Here is a 19,583-nt window from a genome sequence, read left to right on the forward strand (position 1 = left end):
ATATAAGAGACCAGTGGCTAATGTATATTTATTCAGAAATACCACAGCAATTTAGTTCGACCTTAAATGTCTGCACATTTCACAAGTGACTGCTTCTTCAGTCAAGCACAGCTCAATGCTGGTTTTTCAAAGAAGCTACTCATCAATGATGCAGTCCCTACAGTTCATAGATTTAGTTTACCTTGGGCATCAATTGCAGCATGTGTTCTCTCGTTATGTGGGCATCCTTGCACATTTAGCACAAGTACACCTTTTACAGAAAAAAGTTACATTGTAAAAGAAATTGTAGCACGTCAACTTACTGTATCAGAAGGAAAGCAATAGTTACATAGCTTACTACATTTGGTGTCTGTCTGCTAACGTTACATTATAAAGCAGTTAAGTGTTTAAAAATCAGTGTATAATTAGCTATTAACGTACATATTTTAGAGATTTACATCGAATTTGACAAAAAAGTCTGAGTTTGTTTACAGACAGTTTAAATTAGCGTTAACGTTAAATCTGCGTGCAGCATTGATGTAATGGTTATTATAATACTTTTACAATAACGCGAAAGTAAGGAGGTGGTTGTTTGTCTCCTGTCGTCGCCGATTCGGGGTCTGGGTCCGGCTCGAACATATAAGGCTGGATAACATTTCCCTCAGCAATGTCCATCATTACAGGTGTTTTATTTACCTTACTTGTGAGCATCACCAAGCCACAGCAGGCTACAGCATACATGACCCTAGTTACCTGTGGTTGGCCTGGTCGTGCATCACTCAGAAAACAACAGGCCAATCAGAAGAGAGGATCATTAATATTAAATAGACAGGCCAAAATCGACCTGTTCTTAGCAGAGCTCCTGAGAAAGGAGCTGTAAAAATATATTGGGATGGTTTTTGGTACTTATACCGCAAATATATATTCTTAAGGACATCAAAACCTAAAATAAAACTTCAGAAAGGTGTACAAAGGTGTACAATATGGGACCTTTAATGACATCCCATTCTTAATCCTTAGGGTTTAAGGCCCACCCTTTGCAGCTATAACAGTTTCAACTTTTCTGAGAAGGCTTTCCACAAGGTTTAGGAGTGTGTTTATGGAAATTTTTGACCATTCTTCTTGAAGCGCATTTGTGAGGTCAGGCACTGATGTTGGACGAGAAGGCCTGGCTCACAGTCTCTGCTCTAATTCATCCCAAAGGTGTTCTATCGGGTTGAGGTCAGGACTCTGTGCAGGCCAGTCAAGTTTCTCCACACCAAACTCGCTCATCCATGTCTTTATGGACCTTGCTTTGTGCACTGATGCGCAGTAATGTTGGAACAGGAATCGGTACCATCCTTGTAAGGCGGGTGCCAGCAAGTCTGGGCTACCCCTCGAGAAAGCAAAAGGCTCTCCTGAAAATTTACATTTGAACTCTCTCTTGCATATGTAACAGCAACATCTGAGACGCACCACACAGTGCAGCTCACACCTCACTTTTACAGTCTCATCATCTCCCCCTGCATCTCCCCTTCTCCTCCTCACCTAAAGCTCACTGAAAACCTATGCAATGTTAAGTGTGTACAAAAAGTATACATGTTTGGTATCATTTAAAGTGTCTCAGTGCGGCTGGTAAAATGGTCTCATTCTTCCAGCCATAATGCAAAGCTAAAAGAAGTTCTAGAAAATGAGAGGTGTGGTGTGCCCCTTAAAGGTGTGCCTTCCCCAGATCCTCCATTCAAACTACCTCCTGTATGTAAATCCCTTTTACAGGTATCAAGAATCCATTCAATTACAAATTGTGATCCCACAGTTGTGAACCCCTCAGTAGGGGACCAAAATCGAATTATAATGACAGACACCACCATTTGGCAAGCATATTGAATTATCTGGGTTTATAAGGAAAATTGGCAAAAGGTTCGGGGAGTCTGTAGGTAGACTTCCCACACAATCGCTGTGTGTAGATTTCATTGCCAGGTAAATATTTCCACAATTCCTCAATCCCTCTGAATTGTTGTTATTATATATGATTGATATATGATCAATAAATTGTAAACATTTTATTTTATTCTGACTGACTCTGAAATTGTTTTCCGAAGTAGATTAAACAGATTCGTATGTTACCGCAAGTCTGCGTCAGATTAGTGACGACTAATATTTGGCACTAATTCAAGTGTACTTGGTTTGCAAAGACAAGAAGTGAATTTCCGTTTAGGACAGCAAAAATGCTGCTTGACCAACCTAAATTTGGGTATGTCTTTCCTCAGTTTTAATTTAATGTTACTTTAAATAAGTGTACGTGGGAAACCACGGCAAGGCCAATCCAAAACTATTAGAAAGTAAGACTAAGAGAAGTAATGTTGGTCGACTTATATCTGTAGTAGTGGCCATACCTCTGCCTGAAGTAAACGTTACTTTAAATTCAAGTGTATACAAAAACCATTGGACCGATTTAGACGGGCTTACATCCCCAAACTGTTCCCACACAGTTGGGAGCATGACATTTTCCAAAATGTCTTGATATGCTGAAGCATTAACAGTTCCTTTCACTGGAACTAAGGGGCCAAGCCCAACCCCTGAAAAACAACCCCACACCATAACCCCCCTCCACCAAACTTTACACTCGGCACGATGCAATCAGGCAAGTGCCTTTCTCCTGGCAATCACCAAACCCAGACTCATCCATCGGATTGCCAGACAGAGAAGCGTGATTCACTCCAGAGAACTCGTCTCAACTGTTCTAGAGTCTAGTGGCGGCGTGCTTTACATCACTGCATCCCACGCTTTGCATTGCACTTAGTGATGTGATGAGGCTTGGATGAAGCTGCTCAGCCATGGAAACCAATTCCATGAAGCTCTCTATGCACTGTTCTTGAGCTAATCTGAAGGCCACACGAAGTTTGGAGGTCTGTAGCTATTGACTCTGCAGAAAGTTGGCGACTTGTGCCTCAGCATGCGCTGACCCCGCTCTGTGGTTTTACGTGGCCTAACACTTCGTGGCCAGTTGCTGTTGTTCCCAATTGCTTCCCCTTTGTTATAATACCACTAACAGTTGACCGTGGAATATTTCATAGTGAGGAAATTTCACGAATGGACTAATTGCACGGGTGGCAACCTATCACGGTACCACGCTTGAATTCACTGAGCTCCTGAGAGCGACCCATTCTTTCACAGAGCAGTCTGCATGCCTATTTATACAACTGTGGCCATGGAAGAGATTGGAACACCTGAAGTCAATGATTTGGAGGGGTGTCCCAATACTTTTGTCAATATAGTATACAGTATGTAGTTAGATTACAGTATCTAGATATATCTTTTACACATTTTCATCCTAATCTTAGAAAAAAAGAGGTTGCTTTGTAGAATTACTACTCTTAAGATGATCTGTTTATTATCATTTGGAGTCTTTAATTAATAAATGAGATATTCTTTGCTTTTAAAACTCCTATTAGGTTTGAAGCCATCAGATGTCATTTGCCTCATCAAGGATCATTTATCAGATAGAGCCTCGTCTCTCCGCTGCTCATCATGCTGTTCTCCTGGACTTCATTGTGAAAACATATGTTCCTCATCAGAGGCTTTATCAGGCATTTTTAAACGTTGAGACGAGTCTGAAACTCATCAGCTGCGAGCTTGAGATTGAAAGCCCACCTCATCCACAGCCCCTCTGTGAAGGTTCAGACGCTGTTGAGTGGGAACAGCAGCGGACTCTGAAAGACTTGCGTTTGGCCCAGTCCTAAATAGAAGCAGAAATCAAGGGACTCAGAGAAGGCCGAAGCTCAGATGATGGCAACATTGCAGGCCAGTTTAAACGGTCTTCCATTTGAAGGCCGGATGAGCAAACAGGTACAAAATATCAGTTATTTACAGTATAAAGACCAAAATTTGCTTTGATGTTCTGAATGATTATGAGCTGGTTTCTTACTGTTCTCTGTTATATTCTCATGTATCAAAATTCTTTCAGTGTAAGTCTATGTGATTTTTCCACCTGGTTTATCATCCACCAGGCAAAAAATGTGCATGTTTCTTTGGAAAGTAAATTGTAATAGACTGCAGAAGTGTCCGCCCACTTTTTCAGCACCATTGCCTCCGGAAGTATTTTTTCCATTAATTTCTCCCATAGGGATTTAAAAAAAGTCGTCATTGAAGCATTATAAGCCATAAACCGATCCAATCAGCTTCGAGGTGAATCATAACATTACAAATTTTGATTGGAAGCAAAAAAGTATTTAAAAATTGTACTTTACGGCTCTAGTGAGGAAACAGCATAATCTAATTAAAAGTGATGGAGAAATATAAAACGTAAAAATTTAAAATGTTGATTATATATAAAAACAATATATTTTAAGTATATTGTACAATATGCATATATATTTAAATATTTAAGTATTTTGAGAGTGTAGGGGGAGCGATTTGATTACATAATTCACAGTGCTTCATGGGAGTGGGCGGGGGTAAAGAGATATTTTGGTGCATTTCGCTTTTTTCGACTCTCTGGTGGAATTTTCTGTACAGCATCATGGGTCATGTAGTTTTTCACCACGAATTCCACTGTTAAACACAATTATTTTAAAACTAAGTTGAAATAATGCGGGCTGACGGCTTCAGCTGGAGCAAGTACTATCAATTAACAACCCCGTGGCTCACAGTAATGCTGTCTTTAAAGGTTTATAAGTTATTGTTTAAAATCAATTTACCTATAGAGAAAATGAATGAACTTTTTACTTCTGGAACCAGATTGTTGCACTCTCTAGTGATGGTTGACATAATATACACCACAAACTGATGATTTATGATAAGCAGAAGAAATCGAGGAACTCAAAGAGATGATGGCAACATTGTAGGCCAAATCAGTCTTCCATGTGAAGGCCGGATGAGCAACCAGCAACAAACTCAAATTTGCTAAGATGTTCTGGGTGATTACTTGGTGGTTTCTTACTGGTCAAGCCCAAAGTCTGGGGGATTTTGTTTTTACCGGCCTTCATCCACCAGGTAAAAATAAGTATGATTGCTTTGAAAAGTAATGGTAATGGCTTGCCTCTATAAACATTTCATTGACATGTTTATCAAAAGGAATAAATATCAGGTCGACATATTGTTTGGACAGTGTCTCCGAAGCAACCTGAAATGTTGTTTACTGCTCAGTGGTGATATATAAAACAGGATTATGATCCTAAGCTGCCCTGTAGCTGTTGGCACACTATTACCTTTTGAGAAACCATCAAAGTAAATCTCCAAGCTATTGGCGAGCGGCTCTGATGCGTATCCGCAGGGCTTCCGCCAGCACTGACCTAAAAAACTTATTTTGCAAAGTTTGCAATTTTATTGCACAATGTGAAATGTGAAGGCTGTAATAATTCATACTGACAGAAGTAACAAAGGATTATTTCTGTTGCGCATTGTCCTATGGTTACTCGTACTGAAGACCAATTCTTGCTTAATATCTTAAGGAGCTGCAGGCTGTCAGCAGTTACCAGATAAGATGGATTAAAGGAGCACCGCTCTGTTATTTAACCCAGTTGAGCACAACTGCCTTGGCCACTTTTTCAACAGCTTTGGTTTTTCTTATAAAGATGAACACATGGACTAAGATTGCAGCCTCTACAGAAGCATATATCATTGCTTAACAGCCTCAGAGCTTGTGGTAGGTCTGCCTTGAAAGGTTTATATGCTGTCGAGGAAAATCAATTTCTCTGGGGAGAAAATAAATGGGATATTTACTTCTGAGACCCAGCACTTTTCTCTCTATTCTCTCCCTGAAAAAAAATGTTGTTGTGCTCTGTGTAATTGTGCTAGAGGGCGCTCATGATTGAAAGAGCGAAAAGGAGAACGAAAAAAGAAAATATAAGGGAAGAATAATGTAATACGGAGAAATAAGCAAATGTAGTACGTTCATATACATTCATACTATATAGGACGTTTTTAGAAGTCATGATGAAAGTACCTACTCGAGTATGCGATTTCAGATGAAGCCCCAGTCATGGTTAAATGAGTTCATATACGAGTTAAAAAATAAAAGGAGTTGCTGCTTACCTTGCTACTACTAAATATAACAAATGAGTTTTAGTAACTAATTACACAAATGTTCAGTTATCTTCTTTTGTAGATGAGGCTTCAGTGCTTAAAGTCCCCCTGTAGTCAATCATTTTAAAATGAAAAGTAATCTTTGATCACAAAAATTACATATTTAAAAGTTTTTTCCTTGAAAAAAAAGTTTGTCATGCCTTAAAATAGCTTGAATATAACTCTACAGCTTGCCTCATTTAGTATATGCGGTTCTATGAATATGCAAGTTAGTCCCGCCTCCACTCACTCACACCAGCTCAGAGATCCACTCATGGACGATCACAAGTTGATGTGATTGGTTACAAGGTAGTTTGTGACGTCAGAAACACCAGCGATTTCAAACCGTGTTTTTGAGACGGTCTTTGGTCCACTGTAGCCTGACTACGTCAGACTTCCTACTTCCGCTAATTTCATTTCGCTCCTGTAGTCAGTCTGAGATAGCAGCCTATCTTTCAGTTTTCCACCGGCCTGAAAACAGCCGGGCCAATCAACGAACAGAGGGCGGGCTGAGAGCCGTGACGTAGACGCTGATTGAACCGTGGATGCGTAGATTTACTTTACATAATCTCCAAAAGTCATTCACAGCCATGTTCACTCCGGTATTTCGCTCGATGGTTTAGTTTTTGCATCATACATGCGTTTACAGTGGAAGTTAGATGCGGCTGAGCATGCGCATAACACACGCCATAACCAAACGTTATGTGATTGGCTTACGGGTAACCAATGATTTTAAACTTCAGACAAGCGCCCCCCCGCGAGAGAGAAAACACTTCTCTATTATGCCCTTCCAGACTCTGTATACGAAGCAAAGTGAAGTAGCAGAGTCTGGTATTACCAGGCTAGGTCCACTGCAGGTTTAAGTTGAAAATACTCAGCAATGGTGTTGACTTATGAATTTGCACATGGTTTGACTTAAAGCATATTAGAAACAAAACATAGACATATAAAAAGTTGCATTGTTTTAAAACAACAGGGGGATTTTACTGAACTCATTGGGAATAAAATGAAAGATGGGATCAAAGAATTAATTGCAAAAAAAACTTTTCTTTGACTCATATTCTCTCCTTTAAGAGGTAGAAGAGCTGCTGCGCAGTTGTCTGCAGTCGCAAGGAGAAATTCTATTGGAGTCTCTGATGAAGGAAGCCCGTCTCACCGAGATCAGATTAAACTGAGGCACTTCGCAAATCAACCAGTTTCCCCTGAAAAGCACAATGTGGCAACTCCAACAAAATCAAAGAAGAAGTGAATTTGAAATACAGTTCTATAAAAGTTGTATATTTTGAGATATTCATGAAATATAATAAAAATAGATGAATACCTTATTTATGTATATATTGTGTGTACAGTGTGTAGAGTCCATATCCACAATGCAGCTAATATGGTTGATTTTTACAAACCAATTCACTTACCAAATGGAGTGATAAATTAGGAGATTCATGCCCACATCTAAACGAGTTCCTTGAAATAAGCAGTGGCCATAGAAAACCAGCGGAAGCTCTGGTTTTATTGATTGCATTTCATTAAGCATATGAACAGTTTGGCAGTGACTTTTCACTACAGTAAAACATTTTATGTGCAATTTCTTAAGACCAAAATCAAGCCAAATTTGTTTTATACAGCTTAAAGTAAAAGTTGACCCCACAATAAATATTCTGTCAGTCACCTTTATGTTGTTCCAAACCTGTATGACTTTCTTTCTTCTGTAAGACACAAAAGAAAATCAATGGGAAGTCAGTTTGGACACCAGCGTTCTTCAAAATATTTTCTTTTGTAATGAAAGTCATACAGGTTTGGACTAACTTTTTTTTTTTGATGAACTATACTGTATCACATATACTAATGAAGAAGACAGTGATTCTCAAATGCTACTAAATTAATTTAATCACTAATCCTTTTACAGCTCAACATTAAAAACTAAAACCAACCATCAAAGATACATACATATATATTCTGGAGTTACAAATGTCAAGTCTGTATAATTAAATGAAATGTTCAAGAACAACAACAACAAAAAAACGAATTCAGCTACAGTATAAGTTCCATGATGAGGTTATTTAAATAAAACTAAGAGGCTAATAATGCCTTTTAGAAATAGCACCATAATTAGGATTGTTGTTTTTATACTATGAAACTATTATTTCTTTCACACAAGCATACATCATCTCATAAGTATACACTACCATTCAAGAGTTTGGCATTGGTACAATTTTTATGTTTTTCAAAGAAGTCTCTTATGCTCACCAAGACTGCATTTATTGGATCAAAAATACAGTAATATTATTACAATTTACAATAACTGTTTTGATATATTTGTAATTTATACCTGTGATGCAGAGCTGAATTTTCGGCATTAGTCTTCAGTCACATAATCCTTCAAAAATCATTCTTATATGCTGATTTGATGCTCAAGAAACATTTTATCATCAATGTTTTGAAGACTAGAAAGTTCAAAAGAACAGCATTTGTTTTAAATAGTACTTTTAAAAATATAGTCTTACTGACCCCAAACTTCTGATTGGTAGTGTAAATAATTCTAGGAGTACAAATAAAGAATGTATTGTCCAGAATTCAGTATATTCACTGATAAAACATCCAAAGCTTATTATTTCACACTGCTTGCTACAGAATAAATAGTCCACAAAACAAATTTAAAGCTTAAATAATATAAAATATGTATGATCAGTAAGATTTTTAATTATTAAGCTGATTGGGGAGGTTAAGGATATAATTGAACCATGTAAATCTTTGGTTTACTTTACCAGGAAAGCTGTGCAAATACATGCTACATGTGAAAAAAAGCAGAAAGTTTGACCTTCAGTAATCTCAGCGAGTTACAGAGCCCAATTACCATTCCTTCCATTAGGCCCCAAAAACTTCAAACACGTGATGGCAGATGGAGATCAGTTTGCTTGAGACATTCTGGAGTCAGATCCAGTGAAGTTGAGCATCGCCTGAACCAGCTCTGGTAAACCATAGTCGTGCTTCCAGCCCCAGTCACTGCGGGCATTGGTGTCATCGAAGATCTCTGGCCAGCTATCAGCTAGAAGAAATAACAGAAACACAGATGTCACACTGACCTGTGTTCAGTGCATTGTCTGCTGAATGTGGTTTTACTTTTATGTCCACCAAATATCATAATGCTTGCTTAAAGTGCCACTATTATGCTATTTTAAAAGTTCCTAATTTTGTTTTGAAGTCTCCTACAATAAGTTTACATGCATCCAAGGTCAAAAAACACTTTAACTTTCTCATAATATACATCGCAGCATCACCTCTTTTCTCAGTGTCTGAAATGGTTTAATCAAGGATTTGATCTCTCTAAACCACTCCTTTCCTCCTTTTGTGTTTAAGTGCGAGTCATAGATGTTGTTTGTGGGCAGCCAATGAGGCTGGCATTATGCAAATTTGTTACAAATGTATGTAGGTTCATGCAGGAAGTAAGACTGAAATTATTGACAACTCCTTTCAGGCAGTTCAGAATCGATTATTTAATTTAGGAGACAATAACTCTATTGGCCGTGCTCTATGAAACATGGTAGACCTTTTATATTTTGCAAACTACATGAAAGGTAATATTCAAAACTTTAAAAAATGCAACCACAATTGATATTTAAGAGGATTTTAAATTGGATTGTGGATGTGTCAGACCCTTACCAATGGCCTGTCGAACTGGGTCAATCTTATATATGACCTGCAGGTCTGGCAGGTGCCTCCTGATTTCTCGTACCAGTTCCTCTGGAGTGAAGCTCATGGCGCTGATGTTGTATGTGCGCATACCGAGTACCTCAGCGGGAGCTTCCAGAACCTCCAGTGTGGCTCTCAGACAATCCTCAATGAACATCATGGGGAGTCTTGTGTCAGGCCTCAGATTGCACACAAATTTGCCCGTTTTCACAGCATCGTGGAAGATCTGGACAGCATAGTCTGAGAGAAGAGACAGAATAAATGGAGGTGAAGGGTTTACATAGACACATTAGTCTTCCAGACCAGTGTTATTAATCATATACTGTTATACCATGTATATTATAAGTCAGCATGAAACCAAAGTTTCTATTGTGATGTGTATCCGAGTGAAACGGCTTCTCCAAGAAGAAAATGTAGGGCAGGACTTGATTTTGTCATCAGAGAGATGCTGCAAGAGGGAGGGGGAAGTTATTTTGATGAAAGATTATGAGGGTGGCACAGTGGCTGCGTCCGAAAATTGATAAATACTGCCTGAGGACGCATTGCAAGGTCGGAAGGCAAAAAGGCATGTCCGAATGCAATGTTAATTTCACTTCCTGTCTCCTGAGATACCTTCACCTGATCGATTTTTGAAGGCAGCATAGATCTATCCTTCATTGCCCTTGATATCCCAGAATCCTGTGCTTTCCATTCTGTGAGTTGAGCTAAAAAAAATAAAGATGGCGTTTGAAAGTTGCGTCAGTCAGTTTGGTCGTCAGTTTTTGCACGTCTGGTCGTCAGTTTGTGTGTAAATGTAAATGTTTTTGATCAACGTTTTCCACCTATGATGTAATTTCAAGCGAGAAATTACTATTGCAGTCATTAAATATTATCTTAGTTTTCACCAAAGCTTGCTCTATTTTGCTGTAGATTACAGCAACCATTACGCTGCCTCAGAATTCTGACCTAAGTTTTGTGAGGTACCTTCGTGCACAAACGCTGCCTGCAAGTCATTGCCTGATAGTTTTCGAATGCAGTCAGTGTGTGGCTGTAATGAAGGGCATTACATAGGAGCATAAACAGAAAAAAGTCTCTCATTATAAATCTAAAACCAAACACGCAGGAGATTACCAAGAATAGGGCATATAACACAACCACATAAACTAAAGATGACACGGAACAATGAACAATGAGGAAACTGAGAACTTAAATATACAGAAATAATGAGGAAACTAAATGAACAACAGTTAATCAGTAACTAAGGGAATTAAGCTGCAAAAAGAACACACAGTCTAATCGGGACAAGAAAAACAAAAACAAAACACAATGAAACTGAAAATACTGAGATCATTACAGTAGATCCCCAGGCAGGATGCAGGAGGATAAGACAGCGGGAGAAACCAAGGTGACGATGACTGTGGGAGCCAGGAAAGAGACGGGAACAGGAAGAGCTAGGTTGGGACGCAGAGCACAGCCAGATGACGAAGGCTCACGGCGGAGTTGAGGGAGGGAGGAGCCATGGTGGAGACTTGGCAGGCGGTCCCAGGGGGACGACAGACTGAGACGGTGCCGATCGAGGTGGAAACCTAAGCGGAGCCGAAGAGCCAATGAGACCAAGTGACACCGATAGATCTGGACGCTGAAGCGGAGCCAGGCAGAGCCGATGGGACTGAGGACCAAGTTGGAGCCAGAGGGAAGGCAGAGCCTGACAGAGCCGAAGGGGTGGAGGGATGAAGTGCAGCTGATGACCTGGAAGTCCGTGGCACAGGCAGAGTGATGAATGTCCATGGCGAAGCCGGAGGGACAAAGGAGCCCGGTGAAGCCATAAGGACGATGGCCCCAGGTAGAGCCGAGGGAGGGAGGTGCCAAGGCGGAGCCAACTGGTCGACGAGCCGAGTTGGAGTGACAAGCTCGGCAGCGGAAGGTGGAGCCAGGAGATACCCTTGCCAAGGTGGAGCTGGAGACAGGAAGACCCGAGGCAGATCCACGCAGCAGAATGAAGTCAACAGTGGGGGAGCCGGGGGACTGAAGGGAGCCAGTGGAGACGGGGCCGCGGGACTGGCTGTCTTTCGTAGAGGAGGTGGGAGAGGGAGGCTAGGTGGGACCATTCGAGACGCAGGGAACTTTGAGCTGGACGGGACCAATGGAGACTCAGGAGACTTGGAGCTGGGCGGGACCAGTGTCGGGGCTCGGGCTCCAGGGCGATGATTGGCTCAGGCATCGTCTCTGGCACTGGCATCATGCAAGCTCTGGCTCTTAGTCTGCGGTGGGCTCTGGCATAGGCTCTGTGCACGATGTGGAAGGCAGCTGGCTTGGCTCTGGATCCGGAGTGGGGCTATTTCTACTGATCTTTAATTTATTTTTAGTTCACTTTTAATCATTTTAATACTTTACTAATAATTACTTTATTTCAGTTAGTTGCCAAGGCAACATTTCTAATTAATGCTAAGTCCCCCTGTGGTCAATCATTTTATCCCTAAAAACGTATCTTTGATCACCAAAATGACACATTTAAGCGTTTTTTTCCCCCCCTTTCTTTTCTTCATGCCTTAAAATAGCTTGAATGTAACTCTACAACCATGATTTTCACCACAGGGGGACTTTTTTTAAATTTAAGTTTTCCATCTAATATTTTCTATTTTATGTCAGCTTTATTTAAAAGTGTTAGTTTACAACAACAACACTGTTCCAAAGGAGATACGCTCACCTGTAGTTCCTCCACCAGGTTGAGAGTCTGCAGAAATGATTCCTGGGTATCTGAGACAGCGGAAGTCAAGACCTAACCTGTGATGGTAATACTGAAAAATACAATATAGAAATGTGAATTGAATAATGCAGCAAAATATGCATTAAGACTTAGGCTTGTACTCTTTCTTTTTTCATTCTCTTTTAATATCATGCTAAAATAAAATTCCCCAGAAATATTTAGGATTTGCAGGTGTTCTCAAATCTGTACTGACCTCTCCCATTAGCTCAGCATGAACCTTGGACACTCCGTAAATGGTTCGTGGTCGTTGGATGCACAGATCAGGGGTGGGGTTACGAGGGGAGGAGGGGCCAAAGGCTCCAATAGTGCTGGGGATGAAAAGACGGAGCCCATGTTCTCCGGCAATGTCAAGAACGTTGTGCAACCCTAAAGATGAGGAAGTTGGAAAAGAAATCTCTATGTACCTTACCACTGAAAAGTTATTGAAGGTGAAAATGATAAAACAGATGTCAAACCCCTCGGTGACTAACCAGTGATGTTGACGTCACGAGCGAGGGACACATTGGCCTCTCCGACTGCACTCAGAAGGGCGCTGTAGTGTATCAACCAAGTGATGCGGTTGTTTACAACAATCTCACGCAAGTTTTTGTAGTCCAAAATGTCGGAATATATAAAGGGACCTGAAGTCAAAATGTACAATTTAAAGCCTAAAATCATTGTAATTAAAAATATATATATATATATATTCAATAATATATTTTTGTTTGATATATACATATATATACATACATACATATATACATATATATATATATATATATATAAATCTATAAATATTTTAAAATAAAGTGTGTTCAAATTTAAAATACAACTCAAAAATGGAGAAGAACTGATGCTTCCCACAACAAGTGAATATATTGACACTCACCGCTTTGGTAAACATGATTTGGGGGTTTCCTGATATCAGACAGAATTACATTATATTTTCCAAACTCCTTCCTGTAACAAAAGATAAACAAAAATCTCATATTTAACAATTTAATACTTCCAAAATCAAAGAGTGCAGTAAACAAGGGGTGCTACTCATTTCCTATGTGTGCATCCTCATTTCCTTTCCTCGCTTCCATCCCCTTCCATGTGTACACCTGTGTATCCTCACTCATGAATCCACAGGAAGCTTCCTCGCTCCTCAATGTCACCATTATGTTCAGTTCATGGACTTTTAGTTTGTTTCATTCCTCACACGTTTCCTTGTCTGTGTTTCCCGCCACCGATTAGTCCGACCATGGACACTAATCACACTCATCACAGCTGCTAATCGTTTTGTTAATCGCCACTGTGTATTTAAGTTATTGCCTGTGTTCTGTCTAGTGTCCAGTATTGTTTGTGCGTTGCACGCTGTCTCGTCTGCTGGCTATGTTTCCAAATTATTTATTAAACTTGTTACCTTTCAATAATCTCCGTCTTCCTTGGATCTAATCGTGACACTCGACTTCTCACGGCGCAATTAGAGAATTGAAATGTCTTTCAAGATGGCTGAGTTTGATTGGTTTCTGAGTCACAGGAAAGGAAACAAGGATGTATATTTGAGTATTGAGAAGCACCCAAGATCTTTTTTCTGGAATACCATGAATAAAAAGTTACTACCTGACAGATATTACTGAAATCAATCTTATTAGACAACCATAGACAGCAAATGAAGAGTCTTGCATTTTTTTAGCCAATCAGAAACACTCTCTGCCTGTCTGCTTATTACATGTCCAGGTTTGCTGAGATCGGGTTGGTTAACATATATTGGGGGCATGGCTTCAGAAGCTGGGGTGGTCTAAATCTAAAGGCTAGAACTCACCACACAACATATGTTAAAATCTGAACATATAAAACACTAGGCATCATACACTTGCAAACTTTGAAAATGATTAGAGAGAAAAACTGGGCATCATACACTAGACAACTGAGGATCATTCACACACTACCAGACAACGTCATTCCGAACACAACAAACTCACAGATTGCTAGGAGACGGATAACAAATAAAAACAACAAACTAATGATCTCCTCCCACTGGATGGAATCACATTCTTTAAAGCTTTTTAAAATGTTTTAATACAAACTGTTCCCATCAAACACTACAAGATTTTATATAAAATCTGTCAACTCTGACTGACCAAACCCTGTAGACTTTTGGCAACTGGCATTGACTGAATGAAAATCAGGGGGCAAATCTAGTGTAGTCCATTCCAGCCTGAAGTCTAGTGAATATTATCAAAACTTCTGAAAGCCTTCAGTCTAGGGCTGTCAATAATGATTATTTTGGAAATCGATAATTTTGATGATGAATTAAATAATTGGATCTTTTTTGTTTTTTTTGTGGCGATAAAAATAGACCTAGGTGAACAACAGCCTTTAAAATTGCTTAAAATGCATAATAGCAATAAGTCAATAATAATTGGTAAAAAAAAACAAATTATCAAAAGCAAGTAATCAGATGGTTTTATTGAACAACACTGTTAAAATACATAATGTAATACACATAAACAAAATAAATGTACTGTCTGTACATTATGTATTATAACAAATTCCTGCAGAGGGCGCCACCGACCTGGTGATTGTTGTTGTTACACTTTACAGCATAATCAAATCTTTATTTATTATTTGCAAAACAACATTTAATTCAAATGTCCATTTAAATCTTTAATATTTGGCCTTTACGATAGAAATGCTGCAGCCACTGTAATTTCTTGAACAAGAGCATGTGGACATCAAAACATGCAAACTCAGAGCGAGGGTGTAAACGTTTATTTTGAAATCGTGATGAACAACAATTCGCGTATTTGTATAAATCGAGCTGCTGAGACGCGCTTCACGCATGTAAATGATAACAGTGCTAACACTCGCTATGAAATACAAAGTGCGTCAGATTTTATAAGCACAAACGCAAGTCATTGGAAACCCAAACAAACAGCACATGTAGAGACTGAGTTTGTGTGTGAAGCAGCATTTACTGTGAACAGAGCCGCTCTGAGACACGGGAAGAAACACATAACCTGCACTCATGTAAATATATTTATTTAACCTTCGTGATTTCACAATAGCACTCTGCTATATTATGATATTTAAATAGTTTTAATATATCGTGCAGCCTTAAAAAAGAATCTAATAATGCGGTTCATGCACTACTTCCAGTATTTTACCAGTTAATCGACACGGGTAAATTGCAACGGAGGGTCTTTTAAAATCGAGCACTCGAATTTAATCGAGGAATCATGACAGCGCTAATTCAGTCTCACCTGAGCAGTTTGGCTAGACCCACTCCCAACTGACCCAGACCCCCTAAAATCAAAAACAGAGAGAAAAAATATGATTAAAAATCATCATTAGTCATATGTTACCATGGAGACTACATTTCATGCTTCAGAATGTGGTAACCAGGGAAACGTGACATCTAAAGGTTTATATAACATCCATTTAGGCCTCAAAGCTTAAACACACACACACACAGTCACACACACACAACATCTTTAAAACAAATGTACATTACACAATAACTGGTCTAGCCACTTGTCTCCTGCACTCGTACCGGTAATGAGAACTCTGGGATGATCTGATTCAGAGGACACTGAGTGAAAACTGGCATCGGATGTGACTTGGCATGGAGAGAAACTGAGACTGCGAGCTACAACAGCGAGAGGCTGAAAGCCACAGACTGGAGCCACGTGAAGCCGCTGGGCCGTCCCACTCACAGCTCGCACACAGGACCGCATCTCCTACTCACTGCCAACACACACAAACACAGCACATCAGAAATGCACATCCAAAAGAGTCTCAAAATCAGTGTCAGTGCTTTATATTAAATATCAGAATCGGAAACATTTTCTCCTTTTGCATTTTTTCAAAAGCTTTTAAAATGATAATTTTTTGTCTTGCTAAGGGTCATTTTAAAGCTGCATTATAGGCTATGCGTCCTAAAAACATATGATTAAATAATACATAGGGACAGGCATACTTTTATATATAACTATAAAGGCTAACGTATTGAAACAGTATTTATCTTAGATCGTCGGATTTTAAGCATGTAATTAATGACCATATTCATAGTTTAAGACTGAATGTCTGGGTCTGGGAAAAGAATACAACAATGAAATCTATTCATAAAAGATATTTGAATATTGTAAGAAAGAAATAATGCAGAGTTTTAATGTGGCCTTCATACATGAAAAAGAAAAAGGAAAACTACAACTCTGTTAGTTTTACTAAAAATCAACCGCTGGGTCATAAATGAGTGACCTATGTGTTATGGTGATGATATGATGAAATGATATGACCTATGAGTGACCTTTATCTATGAGTAGGTTTATGCACCAGTGGCTGAAGAAGGTGAAAGTGGTTTCGCCAAGTGCAACGTGTTCCTGGAACAAATCCAATCAACCAATCAGATTTGAGGGACAGTTTTCAGTTTATGCGAAGTTTAGGCTTACAACCAGGGTTATGGGCTTCTACATCAGTGTTATAAATGTACCAATCATTTCCCTCTGATTTTAGGATCTTTATCTATGAGTAGGTCTAGAGGTAGGGATAGGGTTAGGACTAAATTTTCGGACAGGAATGTTGTTCTAGGATCAACTAAATATGTTTTATAGATATATCTATAAAACATATTTAGTTGATCCTAGAACAACATTTATGCATAGAATGTCTTGGCAAAATCAAACACCCCGGTGCTGCCACCTTCTGGTCATGGCTATAACAGCCTCACACAAAACCAAGAACAAAGTCAAATCCATTAGATTATTATTTAGTTCATCAACTTAATTGATCACCACTTCAAAAGTCACATTATTCCCTTTCGTAGTCTAAAAAATTATCTTAAATAACTTACATTAAATTAGAATAAATTCCGTTGCATGAAGGTTACCTGATGGTCAATGCGATTGTCGGAGGCTGTCAAACAAGAACTTCACCGTGGAAATTATTTAAATCCCTGGGCAGATTCTTTATTTATTTTCTTTGTTCAGTTCACAACATTTACTAATTATACTTAGTTTTGTAGTTTGACTCACATCTCTGTTTAACACATTAAACTGGTGCACTTTGCAACCTAACGTGCCTCGTGAACACAAACTGGGAGGAGACTGAGTCAGTCTCTATTTACCAATCAACACCATTATCTAAAAACTGCTTCTGTTGTAACAACACACAGCCGGTGATGTGATCTGATGATGGACACATTTCACTTTTGGTTGCTACATGTATCGCTTAAATTATTACAATGTCTCAGTTCGGCGGAATGATCAACATTTAGCGCGTTACATTAAAACACATTCCTCCTGTAAATCACGCGGTTCGTAATTTGCGATCAGGTGATGAAAACATCGATAAGAGAAACTTTGATTTACTCACCTTTTATTCCTCCGCCCTAATCCTCTAGAATAAATGGAAAAGCAACAGGTAAGGGAACCGTATGCTCCTAAAACTACATCAGTCCAACAGGTTTAGGTGTAAATGTCTTTCACTGGACAGACACCTTCAGGTCCATCCACCATCAGTATTGCATCAGCTACAGGTCTTCTTCTTAGACAGTCTAGTGGAGAGTCGGCTGTGATTGGTCAGCCCACCCGAGACACACCCACTTTACACTGAGTGCATTCTAAGATTACATTGCCAAATTATCTTAGCTTTATAATTACAGTGGACCTAAAACTTTGTAAAAGCCACACACAAATATCAAATTAAAATTAAATAAAATGAAAAAGAATCAAAACAAGTTATATTTATTTTACAGAAAGATTGCACAAACGTTTCACTATTATATATTCATATTCATTGTATTAGTTTATTAGTTCCATATTTTTGCAAAACATATAGGCCTATTGTCAGATGATCAAACACAAAACCTTTTTGCTTTCCAAATAATATTCTATCCATAATTGTTTTCTCTCTCTCTCTCTCTCTCTCTCTCTCTCTCTCTCTCTCTCTCTCTCTCTCTCTCTCTCTCTCTCTCTCTCTCTCTCTCTCATAATATTACAAAAAGCTCCAGAACACTTGCAGCCTTAATTGGCTCTATTTATATCAAAGTCCCTTTACAATTTTCTACATGGACAACATGCAAACAAAGGAATGTTATCTATTGCATATCAGTGTGTTTGGATCTTCACCTTCAAGTTCCCCATCTACGTTTAATCTGACATATAATTTTTTTTAAAAAGGTCTTTTCAAATTCTCTACCGCGTGTCATTCTATTTATTGAGAAATGTGCTTCAGAAATTTGACGTAATTTACGGGAAGGGAGCATAGTGAGCATTGAAGCTTCCTGTTTTTTGCGGTGCGTTGTGGGATTTGTTTTTTTAAGCAAATGTTCCAGTGTTCTGGAAGGATTTAGCAATTGAGACAGCTCTTTTAATGGCTGACTCCCTGATCAGTGCCCTGACAACTGAACACCCATTGAGTAGACTCGCTCCCTTGGTCAAAATCAAGGGGTCGAGGATCTGTCCAGATAAATTTCCCTCGCCCACTTGATGAAGTTGAATGCACTTCAAAATGGCGGCATGGTTTCTCCTGAGGGAAAGTGGAGCTAAACGTAGGTGTGTTTGACTTGAAGCGGCGCTGCGCAGACCGATCGGTTGCTTTCGATTCGCTCTCGCTGTATTTTGATGTCATTCATGGATCAGTCTGCGCAGCGCCGCTTCAAGTCCAACACACCTAATGACTGCGCCAATTGCCGATTGGCCTTTTATTTTAGAAGGTGGGACTTATTCTGCTGGTTTGTGTGTTGCACATTCTCCCATAATATGAGTACACCGTCTTTAAATAGATCTAAATGTTTGTGGTGAATATGTGTCGTTTTATTTCTACAAATAACTCAAATGACATCAGGGATGATGTTTTTCTAATGGACTTGACCCAATTCATGGGTTTCATCAGGTCCCTTTCCACAGGTGTATTAATCAAGCACAATGCAGTCTGCATTCATAATCTAGGTGCTTGATTTTATACACCTGTGGAAAGGGACCTGATGAAACCCATGAATATATGAACTTTAGTACTTGAATTTAGCATTATAATGTAAACCAGAGCACTAATGAATGCAAATAATCTTCTTTATGAATGGCTGATAATTATATTTTCTCTCCGCAGACTGAAGGCTTTATTTAGTCTAAGTGAATCAAGTCCAAGACTTCAGAGGAGC

The 19,583-nt window shown here is 39.1% G+C and overlaps 2 protein-coding genes and 1 long non-coding RNA gene across 3 annotated transcripts in view; 1 reads left to right on the plus strand and 2 right to left on the minus strand.

The window, feature by feature from the left end:
• cUnh8orf74 (chromosome Un C8orf74 homolog) overlaps positions 1-7,349 on the plus strand; it is a gene marked incomplete at its 5' end in the record, with an annotated part of 8,210 nt that extends 861 nt beyond the window's left edge. Inside the window, 2 exon segments of the mRNA XM_082142823.1 lie at positions 3,414-3,456; positions 3,458-7,349. Of these exon segments, the coding sequence (XP_081998949.1) occupies positions 3,414-3,456; positions 3,458-3,701 (287 nt within the window). The 3' untranslated portion in view covers positions 3,702-7,349.
• LOC309479530 overlaps positions 1-19,583 on the minus strand; it is a 130,667-nt gene that overhangs the window by 86,720 nt on the left and 24,364 nt on the right. The gene's annotated exons all lie outside the window — the stretch shown is intronic.
• On the minus strand, positions 7,883-17,982 carry LOC309479438 (L-threonine 3-dehydrogenase, mitochondrial-like). Its single transcript, XM_082143578.1, has 9 exons — positions 17,798-17,982; positions 15,978-16,171; positions 15,688-15,730; positions 13,326-13,396; positions 12,928-13,077; positions 12,651-12,823; positions 12,398-12,488; positions 9,682-9,951; positions 7,883-9,067 (listed from the first exon to the last, which is right to left on the minus strand). Exons 2-9 carry the CDS (start codon positions 16,159-16,161, stop codon positions 8,928-8,930), a joined length of 1,122 nt encoding a protein of 373 aa, XP_081999704.1. The 5' UTR covers positions 16,162-16,171; positions 17,798-17,982; the 3' UTR covers positions 7,883-8,927.

The sequence above is a fragment of the Leuciscus leuciscus genome (assembly GCF_965113295.1).
Source record: "Leuciscus leuciscus genome assembly, chromosome: 17".
Taxonomy (NCBI): domain Eukaryota; kingdom Metazoa; phylum Chordata; class Actinopteri; order Cypriniformes; family Leuciscidae; genus Leuciscus; species Leuciscus leuciscus.

Coding starts and splice junctions, on each gene's coding strand:
- LOC309479438 (XM_082143578.1), bottom strand. CDS start 16,161: ATGCGGTCCTGTGTGCGAGCTGTGAGTGGGACGGCCCAGCGGCTTCAC. Junction 12,824..12,927: donor TCGTGACGTCAACATCACTG/GTTAGTCACCGA, acceptor CCTCATCTTTAG/GGTTGCACAACGTTCTTGAC. Junction 12,489..12,650: donor ATGCTGAGCTAATGGGAGAG/GTCAGTACAGAT, acceptor TGTATTTTTCAG/TATTACCATCACAGGTTAGG.